The 15,018-nt window shown below is 43.3% G+C and overlaps 1 protein-coding gene across 1 annotated transcript in view; it reads left to right on the forward strand.

Moving 5' to 3' along the window:
* The window catches only part of plxna2 (plexin A2), a 135,491-nt gene that overhangs the window by 89,270 nt on the left and 31,203 nt on the right, over nucleotides 1–15,018 (forward strand). The window contains exons 12-16 of the mRNA XM_070910608.1: nucleotides 3,222–3,373; nucleotides 6,480–6,597; nucleotides 8,264–8,400; nucleotides 10,078–10,245; nucleotides 11,449–11,542. Of these exons, the coding sequence (XP_070766709.1) occupies nucleotides 3,222–3,373; nucleotides 6,480–6,597; nucleotides 8,264–8,400; nucleotides 10,078–10,245; nucleotides 11,449–11,542 (669 nt within the window). The remainder of the gene's footprint in view (nucleotides 1–3,221; nucleotides 3,374–6,479; nucleotides 6,598–8,263; nucleotides 8,401–10,077; nucleotides 10,246–11,448; nucleotides 11,543–15,018) is intronic.

The following is a 15,018-nucleotide window of genomic DNA, read 5'->3' on the forward strand; positions in this document are numbered from 1 at the left end:
AACAGTATAGTCACAGAGGAAAACCAAGTAATCCCCTCAGTCTCCCCTTTACACACAAAACACTCCTTTTCATCACGACCCGTATCTCTTGGCTGACTACAAGACATTTAAGACCCCATAAAGTATTTAGGATGTAGTTTGTTCGGGAACAAGTGATCAGTGGGGCTTTATCAAGCCCATTAAATGCTACTCACAATTAAATGTGACATGCTCGAATTAGTCTGAGCAGAGTCCAAAGACAAAGAGATTAGCTGCAAGCTCCTAAAATGTATCAAGGGCTATTTAATTTCAAAAGCAAAATATCCAGCTATGGCAAGAATGGAAATACATCTACTGGCGTGTAGCGTAATTCTCTGAGAATCTCTTTAGAGCTCCAAGGAGATAAAATCCTGTTGTAACAAATGTCTATATTGATAATAAAGAATATACAGTAAAAATGCTGACATTGTATATTTTAACAGTACATGGGGTGAGCATTATTAGCTCTGAATTGTATCGGAGAATGCCATTCAGCTCGGTCAGCTACTGTAGTTACAGCGACATGCTAGGCTTGCATAGCCTGGAGGCAGCTGGGGCGGTGTATTGCTCTCCGCTCTATGTATTGAGTTTAGCCTTGGCTGCATCAGCACAACTTTCCCCACCATTACTTCAGCTGAATAAGTCAACACTCCCCAGGCTGTTCACATTGACGGCCATTTCTCTCTGTCTCTCCGTAGTTTTTCTTTTGCTCAAACCAGCAGATAATCTTCCCAAAAGAGGCCCTTTCTTTTCTGGAAGTTTCTATCTTGTGGATCAGAATGCATGCTCTTCTCAATTTAGGTCATCTCACCCCTCTTTAGTATTTCTGTGGTTGTTGCCAAAGCCTGAAGAATGTCTAAGGAAACAGTGGTGGTAAGTGTCCAATACTCTGATCCCCTGAGCTGGAGAAAAAGATTATGGTACAGAAAGCGATAGTGTGAGTAGGGAGTGCGATGTGCAAGCTGACTGGCTGTTTGTTGGGAATTACCCTCTATTGACAGTGTGACAATGCCAGGCGAGCAGCAGCACTGCTCCTAAAAGGATTACACAGAGAGCATGGCATGGCAGCACTGGGTGGGAACGGGGGGAGTTAGGGCGGCAGGGTGTGCATGCATGTCCAATGAGGCTTCCTCTTCCTCTTCCCTCGGAAAAGTCTGTATGTTAAGACAAACAAGCAAGCTGGTGCTTAGAGGAGGAGGAGGATGTGTCACCTAGCCTGAGGGAGATGAGATGATGAAAGACAGGGAGCAAAAGAAGGAGAAGAGATGCAAAGAAGAGGATGTTGCAGTGAAATATAAAGACTTACACCGCCCCTCTAAAGATTATCTACAGAACAGTACTGCAGTGGGTTCCCTCTGGTCTGCAAAGGCCATTAGGAGCTGGTTTACAGGCAATCAAACCACAGTTTTATGAACAAGGAGGGTCCTTTATAGATTTAGTTCCTTTGTTTGTGCAAGTTACACAGAGACAAAGAGCAGTGCTTCTCTCACGCCTTCCAGCCTGGAGACATCGGTGGCGTGAGCCTTTGAAGTGGTGGTTTCTCTATGATCCACAGATGAATCAAGGCTCTATCTGCCAATGGGGAGCTCAGTCAAATGGGTTTCATGCATGGATTAGACTGTTTTCCTGTGCTTGGTCCACCGTGGGATCGGCTCCATTTCAGCCTCAAGGGTAGAAGGAGGAGGTCACCCAAGCTTTTAGCATGCCCATCTGTGATACAGCACTGCTGTCCTGTCACCATCCCTGCCTCACCTGTCATCCATCATGGCTGATAGGACTGAACAGAGTGGCATCATTCCCTTTGCTGCTCATCCCATTTTCTCTGCTCTCTTCTTTCTTTCAGTCTCTTCCTCTTTCCTCTGCTCTCTATTTTTTCACTCCTCTCTCTCTCTCTTTTATAGTCTTCTATCCCCTCTCTCCCCTTCTCTCTCTTGTTCTCTCTCAGGCCCTTACATTGCTTATGTAACCATCACTAAGTCTACTCGAATAGCTGCTGCCATCGCCTGACATGGATATATTTAGCCATTATGTTTTCCCCCCCTCTATACCCTGCATGCCCAAGCAGTGCTAAAAGATTCATGTATTCAGACCCCTCAGGCGGTGCAGTGACACACTTACTTTACATCCAGAGCAATTAATGTCCACTGAATCTAGATTACAATGCCGGTGTCCCACAGGGAAGCCACAATGCCCTAGTGGGTGTCGGGGGTAGGGAGGGGTGTACAGCACCACTCGAAGGGTCGCCGTCACGTGGCGCTTTGCGGCTCAATAAGCGGGCACAACTGACTGTGGTTTTATCCCCTTCTGCTTGCATGGCCAGTAATAGCATATTGATTGTTTACATAGCACTAGCAGCTCCACACAGCAAAGTGACAGTCATCTCCTCCCCACTGCCCTCCTCTTTCTTACTCTCCTGTATCTCCTGTCCACCAAACAGCATTGTCTTCTCTTTTAGTCTTTCTTTATCTCCTTTCTCTTTCTTTCTCTCTCCCTGCTTTCACTCTTCTTTCCTCCTCCTCCTCCTCCTCCTCCTCCTCCTCCTCCTCTTCTCCTCTCTTGTTTAAAGGGCTGGATGATGGCCAGGTCGGAGCCTCAACAGGGCTCTGCAGCACAGAAGGCAGTGTGCCACCCTGTGCCAAGGTCATGCTGGGCAGCCATATTGTATTTTATGAGTAGGTGGTCTGGACTAAGCATTAATATGGCCCCTTGTTAGATTTATCATCCATGGCAACAGCAGTAGATTCTGAGCAGGCACCTATCCAAAATGTTAATAATCCATCCCATTTTTTTTTAATTGTGAAGTTTTTATTGGATTTACCATTGTGTAGTTTATAGGAAGGAGTTGTTGAAGAAAAAGAAGATTGAGAGTGTGGTCTTCATGTGTGATTGTGATGCCATATTTAGACAGGAAGAGCAGCAAAACATGTGCTATTAGCTACTGTTGTGATTAGAGTATGCTCTTGGCACAATGACTCATAGCATGTTCTGACATTCGGTGGATGCAGGCGCGGAAGTGCTTTTAATTGCTTTTACAACCACCTGGACCGTAAGAGCACATTTACCCTTGAGCATCAATGGAAACCTGTGCTCATTTGTGATTCCAAGACAGGTGCACAACTGAAGAGAAGAACATCTTTTAATGTCACTTTTCACCCACAGCATGTACAAGTTTCTCCCTGAGTTTGGCTTTTTACGCCCCGTAGGTGACCCCAGTGGCTGGACCCCCAGAGGGAGGCACACGAGTGACCATCCATGGCACAAACCTTGGTCTGGCCTTCTCGGACATGGTGGACAATGTGGAGGTGGCAGGGGTGAGGTGTACCCCTGTAGAGGATGGCTACATCATCGCTGAACAGTAAGTCACACAAACAGGACGAGCACTAGCATTATTATTTCAAAACTATGAGTCATATGCGGTTTGAAAACTACACAGAATTCTTGTATTTACTTGTATTATTATGACTTAGTTCTTCCTTCAAGTTAACTGAAAGCACCTGGGAAAAGGTTTGTAACATAATGTACACAATGCAGCAGGGAACATTTTTGATGATTATAATTATCCCAATTTATAAACAACACAATTTGCTTGCCAAATCTCCGAATAACAAACACAATAAAATGTAATAAACATGCATTAAAGCAGTTATTAACACTCATAATACCGTGCATCTGATACAGTATGCATGGGGTGTAACAACTAACAAACTCTGATCAATATATGTTGTTGTGACCAAAAGCTGCTATCCCCACCATCTCTGCCTTAATGAAGACTGGAGCAGGTCCAGACCGTCTGGCCCTGACATTGCTGTTCTACCCCTGCAGCACACTAGCCCAGTTCTCTCTCTGTAGCTCATCTAGTCAGCAACAATCCCCCAACAGCTGTGTGTGTTTACTTGTGTTTACCTCCCTAATTGTCCCATGCTGTGCATACATCACGTTAAAGCCTGTCCCGTTCGACCTGAACTAATGAAACGTTGCCCGTGCTTCACAACTTGCCCATCTCCCCCTTGGCTAGACACTCAGACGTATGTAGAGTGAAAGACCCAGTGCCTAATGGTTGTTTAACCTCCCCAGGTGATGCAGACATCCCAAGAGAAAGGCAAGGATGTACACGCATACTGCTAAAATGCTTTACCCTAAATATATATTAACTTGTTTGGATTAGGATTAGGTTGGACTCCCTTTGGGTATTGGACTTCGTTGGTGGAGGAAATGCAATTCTTTATGAAAAGATCTAATCCTATAATAATCTTTGAAAGGATGCCATACAGCTAGCACAAAAAAATAGTCATTATACTACTACAGGTTAAATGCACCATGGAAAATCAATATGTTATGAGGAAAAAGAAATAAATAAATGAAATATATAGTGCAACATGGCCACTTGGTACCACAGACAACACATATTCTGATAGAAACATTTAGTAAAACAGTGAGAGTTTTTTTCAGGGATAATCCGGCTGTCTTTCAGTCAGTGTGAAATTCTCCTCCCTCCACTGACTTGGAGTCAGTTAGAGAATACTGTAAAGTTTTAAATGTATAGCTGCGCACTGAGGCACAGCTGACACACATACACTTACTCACCAACGCGCACACACACTCGCACAGGCTATCACAGCCATGGCTCTCAGAGGAGCCTTTAACCCTAATTCTTTCCTTGGCCTACTTCTGCCCTCAGAAAGAGAACAGCTCAGCACTGCACCATTGCTGTAACTCACATACTTTCAGTCCTATGGTGCTGTAACAATACATATGTCACACACATACATGTGCTTGCACAAATGCTACTAACTTCCTGGTTATTTTGATAATTAAATCAGGGGTGTTTCTTATTTTTAGTGGTGTTTGCAAAATGTAATGGCTGCTCCTGAATAGTGTTGGTGACGCACAGTATGTCTGTGGTTCCTGGCTCTGTACTGGGCAGCTGTAATTAAAATTCACAATGTACCCCTTGGCTGTAGGGGACAATTTGTCAGCAGCGCACTGATCTGACAGCACTTTAATCCAATTGGGGACAAGCTAGGGAATTCATTTATATGGCATGTAAAAAAAAATAGACTGAGCGAAATTAAAAAACTAACCTATGACCCTGTTAGTCTAACTTCGAAGGAGTTGGAGTCTTCATGAGGATGTTCTGAGCTGGACCTTTATTCAGAGCCTTTTGGGGTCATATTGGCTCTAGGTTCATTATATGCATGTCCTTATCTGACTGTTGCTGTTTGTTTCGAGTCTTAATTCAGTCACCAGGCTTCCTGTGGTGGACTGGACTGGATTGGGCAAAAAAGAAAAAAAACATACATATTTATGTGTCTTTTATGTTACTACTTCAGAGGAGTGTGTGAAAGCCACTCCTGCTTTGAAGAAAAAGTCTCAACTTTTGTGTTTCTCAGCAGTCAGAAACTACATTTTTCTGAGGGGTGATGCTACTCTGCAGCATTTTTGTAGTGGCAAAATTGAGTCCTCATTAGTAGGAATTCGGTTTGAAAGTAACCCTCAGGTTTTTTACGGAAAGAGCGGAACTCTTGATGGAGACCGAGAAGATACAATTGAATGTTCAGTTTTGAAAAGCCAAACATATTTCCATAAATATGCAGCTTCACAAAGGACCAGTACAGAAGCCCTTCAGGTGGGGAAGCAAGTGTTTCTCTGAGGCCTAGTGAGAAGAAAATATCAGTTCTGTCAGTGAGTAAATAATCCTTTAGCCTCTCTCTTCCACATAGTTCATCCAACAAATATCCAAGAGTCATTTGTTATAATTCAGATGATCAGCGCTGGAGAAATGATACGTCTGCTCTGCTTCATCTGCTCCACTCCTGCCTGCCCCTGCCATCTGCCTCACCACATATTCTATCTCTCTTTCCACACTGTGATTGCTTCTTGTACTTTATTACTCCCTGGCACCACCGATCAATAGACGTCCTCGTTTTATTATGTCATTTGATCTAGTCACCTGCAGCGCTGGGTGACACCTGATCACATGGTATGATAAAGCGGCATTGATCCTGCTGCGTGATTTACATTAGACGTACCGCACTGGCACAGCACCAGCGCTGCCGGGGGGCCTGGTTGTTAGTGGGAAATTTACATCACTCAGGTTGGGTGTGTTGGAGTGCCAAGGGAGGACGAGCACTGGTCTCATTTAAAGACTGTCATCGAGGGGGTCCTGGTCGATGTCTGGATGTGTCTCGTAATGAAATGAGTGAGACAACAAAAGAAGATTGCATTTAGAGTGGAAGATAAATCGATATCAAGCAGAGAAGTGTTTTGATTACTTTCTCTCAACTTTGCTCAAGCATTTAAACATAGAGACAACTTCTGAGCTTTTAGTTACGTTTAAGGAAGTTTGAATTCCCTCCAGTCCACCTGAAATCTTACAAATAACCGTGAGTACCTTTGCTTTTAATAAAACTTGTCTTTATTATGTACAGTGGTTTTGATGATTTGCTATGTGTCTTTTGTAGGATTGTGTGTGAGATGGATCCAGCTCCTGCTGACAATAGACCTGGTCCAGTCCAGCTGTGTGTTGGAGAGTGCAGACCAGAACTCAGGGCTCGCTCCTCACAACTCTACTCTTTTGTGGTAATGACTGCAATTACACCACACTGCTCTGTACCCTCATATAATGTAATGTACTTCAGTAGAGTGTGCTGTAATCAGTATGAGACAAACTAGAGAGCTGCAGTAAAGTGATAAAAATATATATAGTTAGTTCAATTACAAGTGATTTGTACTTGTATTGCAAAGTAATCGTTTATGTGCCACAGGCAAATAATGATGTGTGCGTTGCCATGCCTACCAATAGTGTAATTAAGCAGCTCTGTGTATGCGCACTTGTTATTTTGGAAATAACATTCTTCCAGTAACAACACTAGGTTTTCAAGGGGTCTTCGTTAATGGTCTCTGCAGCTCTCTGGTTGCGGATGCCGTTTGCCTTTATTGAGATATGGTCATTAAGTTATATTAATATAGCCTCATGAACTGTACAGTTTTGCAAATCAATGTATTCTTTACAAGGTACTAGCTGAGCTGCATAAAGTTAAGCATTGCATTGTTAAGTGTTTTAGGTATTGTTAAAATTCTGTAAGCGATAGCAATATACACAGTGGGAAATGAAAATAGTACATCAAATGCGATTGGACGGTTGAGTCATAAGAGAGAGGGAGAGAAAGACAGACAAATTAACAAACAACTTGCTAAAATGGAAAGCGGCACTCCGCTCGGCAGGTAAACATTATCTACTCCCCGTTCGCGCTCGTTCACGCACATGTTTCCCTGTCCCTGTCATTCGCTGTCTGCGCAGCCTGCAGCTAACAGATAATCTACTTTCCCATTTGCGCTCTCTCACACCTTCACAATTAGCGCTCCCTTAACAATTAACAGCAGCCGGTAATTACTACTGTTGTTTTCAGAGTACCTGCTTTAGCCTGCATCCTGGAAGTCACACTTAGCTGACAGTTTTGAGTTTCATCAGTGTGGTGCTCTTGGCTCCGAAGTAGATCCTCGGCTACTTTTTCTCACCAGTGTTACAGCTGCTTCTCTGGGAGGCAGCGGAATTCCTCGAAGAATACTTTGCAGAGCCTGGAATTGGCACCACTTGCAATTCCCTTGTATTGCAGAACACGCCAACCACAGAAGCGTTCTTCAATTTTCCCGATAAGACATGCTCCCTATGTGACCGTCTCTTTCAGCCAGCAATACTTGAGTGCCAAAGGGCAGCGTAAATGACAGAGAATGCATTTAGTTGTTTTTAAATTGTTGTATTATGTTTGTGCACATATAGGTGTGTGTGCTTGTCTGTATGGCGGGCCGTCTGCTTGGATATTACTCCATCTGTCTGTGCGACGGCGGGCTAGCTGCCTGCAGCTGTAAACACTAGTTATTTTCAGGCTGTCTTTAAAAAGCTTCACTCAGACACAACCCAGAAATGCTCGACACACAGGAGGAGGATCTCTCAGGGACTCTAAGAGCTCCTGGTTTTATCCTCTTTTCTCCTACCGGCGCTGCACTCCACTGCCATCGGCCTGGCAATATGAATAACTGTAATTTTCTGGGGATCTGTGATAATACATGAGGGTTTAAAGAGGAACCACTGAGATGCTGCCCCTTTTACCTTAGAAAATATCCATCTTTTGGTCTGCCTTTTGGTCTCTTACTTTGTCCTTTCTTTCTGCTCCTTCTCTCTCCCTTTAATTTGCTCTCACAGTCTCTCTTAACCCTTCTTTCTCTGCATCTCTCTGTTTTGTAGACTCCCACAGTCACAGGTCTGTCCCCTAGCAGAGGTCCAGAGTCTGGGGGCACGAAAGTCACCATAATGGGAGAAAACCTTGGCGCCGGCAGCAGTGTCAACATTCAGTTTGGAAACCAGACATGCGAGTTCTTTGGGTGAGACTTCCCTCTTGCACCCATTTATACCATAAAAGTGCTATTAGCAGCCCATAAAGTTTAATTTGCTCAAACAGGCTGCATGATCGGGCTTTTGTTTAACACAGACTATTAAAGGAGAAAGGTTCTTTTATTGTATTTGCACATTAAGATGAGGTGGAAACGTGAAGTGCAAAATGAAAGACACAAATTTGAATTTCACAGTTTACAGGTCCAACATTACAGTATAATGTGGGTATTAGGAAGTGAAACTAATCCACACACTATGAATGTTTTTGTCACCAACCAAGCACAAAATATCACCTACTGTGATTACAAAAGTGTCCAAAAAAAGCTACAGGAACATTTTGTAGTTCATATGTCTTTGTTTTCTGTCATAATATCTTTATCCATTAAAGTATTTTTTTTGCATTTGCATTTTGAGACACCTACAACATTTATGCCTTTAATATATACAGATGGTATCACAATTCTTTGACTCAGTGTTTCTTTAACTTCTTTGAGCTGCGACATACATCACTGTCAGGAAATGTTAGATGTATGGCTTGCTGTGAGCAAATGAAAAAAGACAACAAAAAAAAGAAAACGAGCTCTTGTTCCCAAAAAGATGTGGATTGTTCCCATTAAATAAGCTGCTATATTTCATGGCTTTCTTGTATTTTTTTCTCGCTTGATATTACTGAGAAATCCCCCAGGGGAAAGCCTCTCTCTCCCTCCCGCTGTCAGAAATGTATGTAAATCTTAATAAGGTTTTGATGACCTACTGCATCAAACCCTGTAATAATAGCTTCCAGAAAACCTGGTGCTCCTATAGATCTGTCTTCTATTTCATCCACCTCCTCTCCTCATCACTCTGTCTTTCTATCATTCTGTTCTTCCTCCCCTGTTTTTTTTTCTTTTTTTATTCTCTTGTCTCTCACTCTCACAGTTTCCTTCCATCTCACTCCACCCATCCCTCCTTCCCTCTCTTGGTTGCTCCCATGCGCCTTCCTTCTACTTCCCACTCCTGTAGGCATCTGCCGCTGTAGTCCTGACTGGAATGTTGTTAGGTTGAGGAGTCAAGCCAGCTTTAATGAGATATAGGCCAATTACTGGTTTGTGTTTCTCCACTGTACTCCTGGTATGGGAGGGAGAGGAGGAAGGGGGGGGGGGCGTTCTACTTCAAGCTCTCTGCTAATGAGTTGAGACAAACTCAGGGGGTGGGCAGGTAGAACATGGAGACGTGGGGTAGGAGGGGAAAGCACAGAATCATGTTAGTTTGCGTGCATAGACGTCTATATGCATTGGGTCACTTGCATCTGTGTGAATTGGTGGCCAGACCACAAGTCTTAGAAAAGTCTGATAATTTAATGTGTTCTTGTTTTAAGGGTTTGTATTACAAATTTCTTCCATGCAGTAATTAGAGCTATTTATTTTCAGCATGGACTGACAGCACCGTGCTGCTTTCTAACGCAGATAATTACAGAACAGGGCTGGAAGTACAAAATGCACAATACATTCTGTTGTTGTAGGTGGTGTTTTTATCTCAGCTAAATAGAAGCTCTATGTTCAGAAAATACAGTAATCTAATTAATCGTGCAAAAAGTGTATCTTTAGGTTGACTTTCAAAACATGCTTTTCATACAGACACCTTTTACTCTGTATTTGATTCTATTTTCCATTATGCTTCCCTTGTAGACGGACCATGACGGAGATAGTGTGCTACTCTGCCCCGTCCCCGTCTGGGGTCGGCCCAGTGCAGATCAGTGTGAGCGTGGACCACGCCCAAATCAGAGAGAGCCTCACCTTCGAGTACATAGAAGACCCCACTGTCCAGCGCATTGAACCGGACTGGAGCATTGCAAGGTAAAGTCCTCACCGGCCTATCCCGACTTTCAGAAGAATTTCAGGCAGCCAGCCAGCTCAGGCCAGTGGCAATAAGAAAACACGAGTCAATATTGCACTTTCAATTACTGTTCGGTTCTCTTCCAATTAGTCTGGATCTGATAGAAGTGCCACAGCTCACAGATTGGAGAGGACAGGCACTGTTAAGACTGAGATTCTCCTATCGAATTCAATGTTGATCCATCTGTTGAGGGTCTGGCAGATAGATACACATACACCATACACTACTAATTAAGAGGAAGAGAGGGATGAAGATGAAATGGAGGCTTTGTAGAACAATGTGCTATCAGAGGTGTGAGTCCACAGCAGATGGCTCGGGCTTAGAGACGGAGTGTGGGGGACACTGCAGCAGAAGTGTGATGGCACAGAGGGAAGAGAGACGGGGATAGGGAAGGGCATCATGTTGGTCATCTTTCTTTGCTTTTCTTTTCTCTATTCTTTGTATGGAAGATATAGAGAGAGAGATACAGAGATAGATCCATCTACTGTAACTCACTATCCACAGCATTACAGTGAACCCACAGCCTAATAGCACAAACCAATCTGACATTTATTATTGCAACAACTCCCGTCTGCTGTCTTTATTCCACATGCTGCATTGACAGGCGCAACAACAAAAACAGAAAAAAACAACAATAACCCAAACAGCTGCAGGGAGAGCCCCACATCCAGCACCCCCCCCCCCCCCCCCCCCTCGCTTTGTTTTGCGTGCTTTGTTTGTGCTGCTGTCTTATGAAGCCCAGGATCATCACTGCATCCTTATATGCTTGAGCTGCATTGGTATTTCAAACCCAAAGCTGCACCAGTTGATTGTAGCCAGTGAAGTCAGTTAAAAAGCATCTCTAATCATCCTCCACTCCAAAGGCTATTATCTCCCAAAAGAAACTGAGGATGAAAGCCGGTTTGATGCGCTTATTTTCGACTGATAGTGAATATTCTGAGGTAGATCAGGGTTAGGAAGTTTAGTCTAGAATTGCATTTGAACTACTTTGTTTCTTTCTGTTTTTTCTCTCTTACTTTGTTTTCCCTAATGTTTCTACTGCTTTGTGTCATCGTCTTGAATTTAAAAAAAAAAAAAGAAAAGACAGAGAAATGAAATGAGAAGGCATTTGATTATTTAATCCTGTGGGGTAAATAGTGTCTATTTGCGTTTTTCCTCCTCAGCGGCCACACCCCCCTGATGGTGACAGGGACCAATCTGGACGTGGTCCAGGAGCCCAGGATCCGAGTCAAATACGCTGGCCGAGAGTCTGTCAATGTAAGAACCACTATACCGTCTTAACCACAGAGTTAGTACAGTATGTACTCCCTGAATACATGTACTACATACACATGCTGGGAAATATACGCTAACTAGGTCCTGCTTGGCTCACCAAATACTGCTATATAAGCAAGCTAAGTGATGTTTAGCTTGGGTAAAAAAACTAAAAACTATCTCTCCTAACAGCCCCTCCAGCTTTCTACGCTTCCCTATCTGCCGCTTGAACTCAGTCGTCTCAAGCAATCCAACGAGCATCTGCATAATGCAGCTGGCAGTGAGAGTGGTCTGCATGCAGTATTTAATTAAAGAGTTTATCCAAAATTTTCTTGAGGCTAAATCTCAGCTCCCCCCCCCCCACCAGCCCTGTTGTGTTTTGCTGTCACACCTGAACATTTTCATTTGTTTGGGGAAAAAATAAGGTTTTCAAACTCTATACAGATACTTGTGCAGGAATGGAGGTGACTGGAGGACAGGAGAATTTGAGAGAAGGGGTGCGGGTGGGTCAGTGGTGGGAAGTTGGAGGTGTGCATGATCGGGGGCAAGGAGACTCTTAATGGGTTTCAATGGAAGATTAACTGTGGTCAGAAGTCTTTGGTCAGCATAAAGAGCCCTTGTATAATCAAAGTCTTGGCTGCGGGAAATCATTACAAATTGCATTTGAGACCCCGTCCTGGGGCTCCTTGTTTAATTAAGAGGATGGGATTTCCTCTCCGTGGTCTGGGGAAAGGTGGGGACAGCAGACGAATGGACTAAAGGGGAGTAGGAAGGATAGAGAGTGAGAGGAACTGGGGAGGCGAAGGCAAAGAATGGAGCTCTGTGCCCAGTGCTGTTCTCCATTCACACTCACTGTACATATACAATAGTTCCCAAACTGTTCCCTTAACCTTTAACCTTTCTAAGCAGTATATAAACATTTAATACATGTTTACACACTATAGTGTAGTTGTAAGCATTTATTAATGTGTTCATTCATTTACAGTGTTTCTCCATGAATACATATTTTACATATTTGAAACTGTGTGTTTTATATTATTGTCATTCATTATCTGTTTATGCACGAGCATGCAGTTATTAATGCTTCCCATGACAAATACATCCATAAACACCTATATCTGCTTATAACTACATTACAGTGTGTTATAAACCATTTATTAATTCTATATACTGCTTAGAAATGGTAAATGGGTCTATGTCCCTGTGTGGGGGTCCTGACCTCCAACTGTGAACCCCTGCTCTAATGTAAGGTAAGGGCTCTATTTTGCATACAAGATACATCAGGCAACATGACAAATTCCGTGTTTGCTGCAGCACAGAAAACTGGGAAACACACAAGTCGGTACGTACTCTAAACAGTCTCACATATTACACTCTTGTATACAGCCACGTAAATCTCATGCCTCATTTATGGAATGTCAGGTTAGCACACACGCATGCATGCACAGAAACTTCCTCAATGCCATGTCTCACTTGTAGAATTCTGCACAGATTTGTCCCAACATGCCTCCTCCCCCCTCTGCAATTGCATCTTTCCCGTCCCTGACATTAGTAGTCTAAAATTGGCCTTAAGTGTCTGACTTGCTTAGTGAATGTTCCTTTACTAAAAATCATAACTCTGCTCTGGGCTTTTTATGCTACACTGTTTCCTCACGAAAGGACACAGTTTCCCTAAAATACCTTTTTGAGTTATGAAACCCTGGTAATTACAAGTAAAAGACGGATCTGTGCTGTTTTATGTTTAGAGAAGAGATATAAAAATAAAATAAAAAACACTTGATGAGAGAGAGACTCCTGGAGACCTGGCGAATTGGGATTTGACTCATGTGTGTGGGTGCCACGCTGTCTGATTTGTCAGTTTCCAAGGCTTTGAAAGAGAGTTGTTCATCTCCACCCTGCCTCGTCTCTTCCAACTCCCCACCTAGAGCTTCGCAAAAGAAGCCCATGTCACTGTCTTGATTGGCCCCACAGCCACAGAGAATGAATTTCTATTAAATGCTAAGATTACAATTACCCATCCTTCATCCCATCTCCACCCCCTCTACTCCTTTCCCCCTTTTGTTACTGGAGGAAAGCAAACAGCAGAGCAGCCTTTACTGTAGCAATAAGAGCTGCTGTCTGTCATCCAGCCCTCAAATGATCACCTGTCTCCCACTAAATTGCTTCTCTTCTCTCCCTCCCTTGTGTCACCTGCACAGATTCACAAAGAAACCGGGAGAGGAGAAAAAGACAATTTTCTTTGTGAAATGCTCTGTATCTGTCACCGGATTCACAACTGAAACATTTATCATAATCTTGATTAAAGCTAAAAGGGTTATTTTCCAGCTCCAGAACATTTCCCTGTCCCAGAAAGATTTCATCTACCGTATTTGCCACACTTAAGACGCCTGGACTGCATTTCCAGGCTCCTATCACGTCTAGGCCAATCAGGCTGATTGTCCGATACACTGAGCCCCAGAGGATGGACACTCAGAACTTACAATTTACATGTTCATAATGGTTTTGTATTCTAAGTTGTATGCATGTGTCTTACAATGCCATGCATCTCAACAGCGTCAGCATCACGAGTGGCTCATCGAATCATCTTGAGTGTCCACAGTCTAAAGGGTATCACTGTTCTCTCTTTGACATCTCTGTTGTGCCGCTTCGTTATTGACTTTAAAAGAAGAAAAGCCACGCATGAAGCAGTGCTTACAGAGGATGTTTTAAATTAGTCACACCCCTCATCACAAGACATCCAGCAGATGATTTTTCACTCCCAGTGTGTGGCAGACATCTTAGAGGAAAAATTTTGTTTTTAAGCTTGGTTTTGCACTAGCTTAAATACCACACAGATCCTTTATGGACGGATCAGAGCTGAAGTTAGAATTAATGCCAGTATTAGCTGTTGGTTGGAACAGCAGGCAGGAAAATAGGCACAGTGTAGGAGTAACAAAGTACAGGAACAGTGGAACAGCCAGTGACTAGCTATTGAATGTTAGCCTCCAGATGACCTTTGACTTCGTGACCCCTCACATTTCTCCTACGCACATCTCCAACAGCCAGTCCATCTTATCCCTCCTTCCTCTCTCACTCTGTCTCTCTCACTACTACCGTGGCCAGAGACCTTTGAATTGTTGAGTGGGCTGTAGCAGCACAGTAGATCATGGTAATGTATTCAGCCAGAGGGGTTGGAGTGTTACTGCCTTAAAACACCCTGGCTCCGTCCAACACTAGAGAAAGAAGACAGATGAGGCCAAGATTCCAATTATTTTCTCTATCTGTTGACCTCAATTCACTTTATCAATGCTGAACAATGCGTAGCTTCTTTCTCCACATGGCCTAAAGGAATGGATCTGCTATTGTATACTCTGTGTTTGGCAATATGTGATGTGTTGGAGATGGAGAGCAGAAATACATGTTGTTTGGAATCGAAGCAGTGTAATGTTATGGCTGTATATTGTAGCATGCTGCTGAGAACTAGACGGAGTGGTAATCTT

Source organism: Enoplosus armatus, chromosome 8, assembly GCF_043641665.1.
Source record: "Enoplosus armatus isolate fEnoArm2 chromosome 8, fEnoArm2.hap1, whole genome shotgun sequence".
NCBI lineage: Eukaryota > Metazoa > Chordata > Actinopteri > Centrarchiformes > Enoplosidae > Enoplosus > Enoplosus armatus.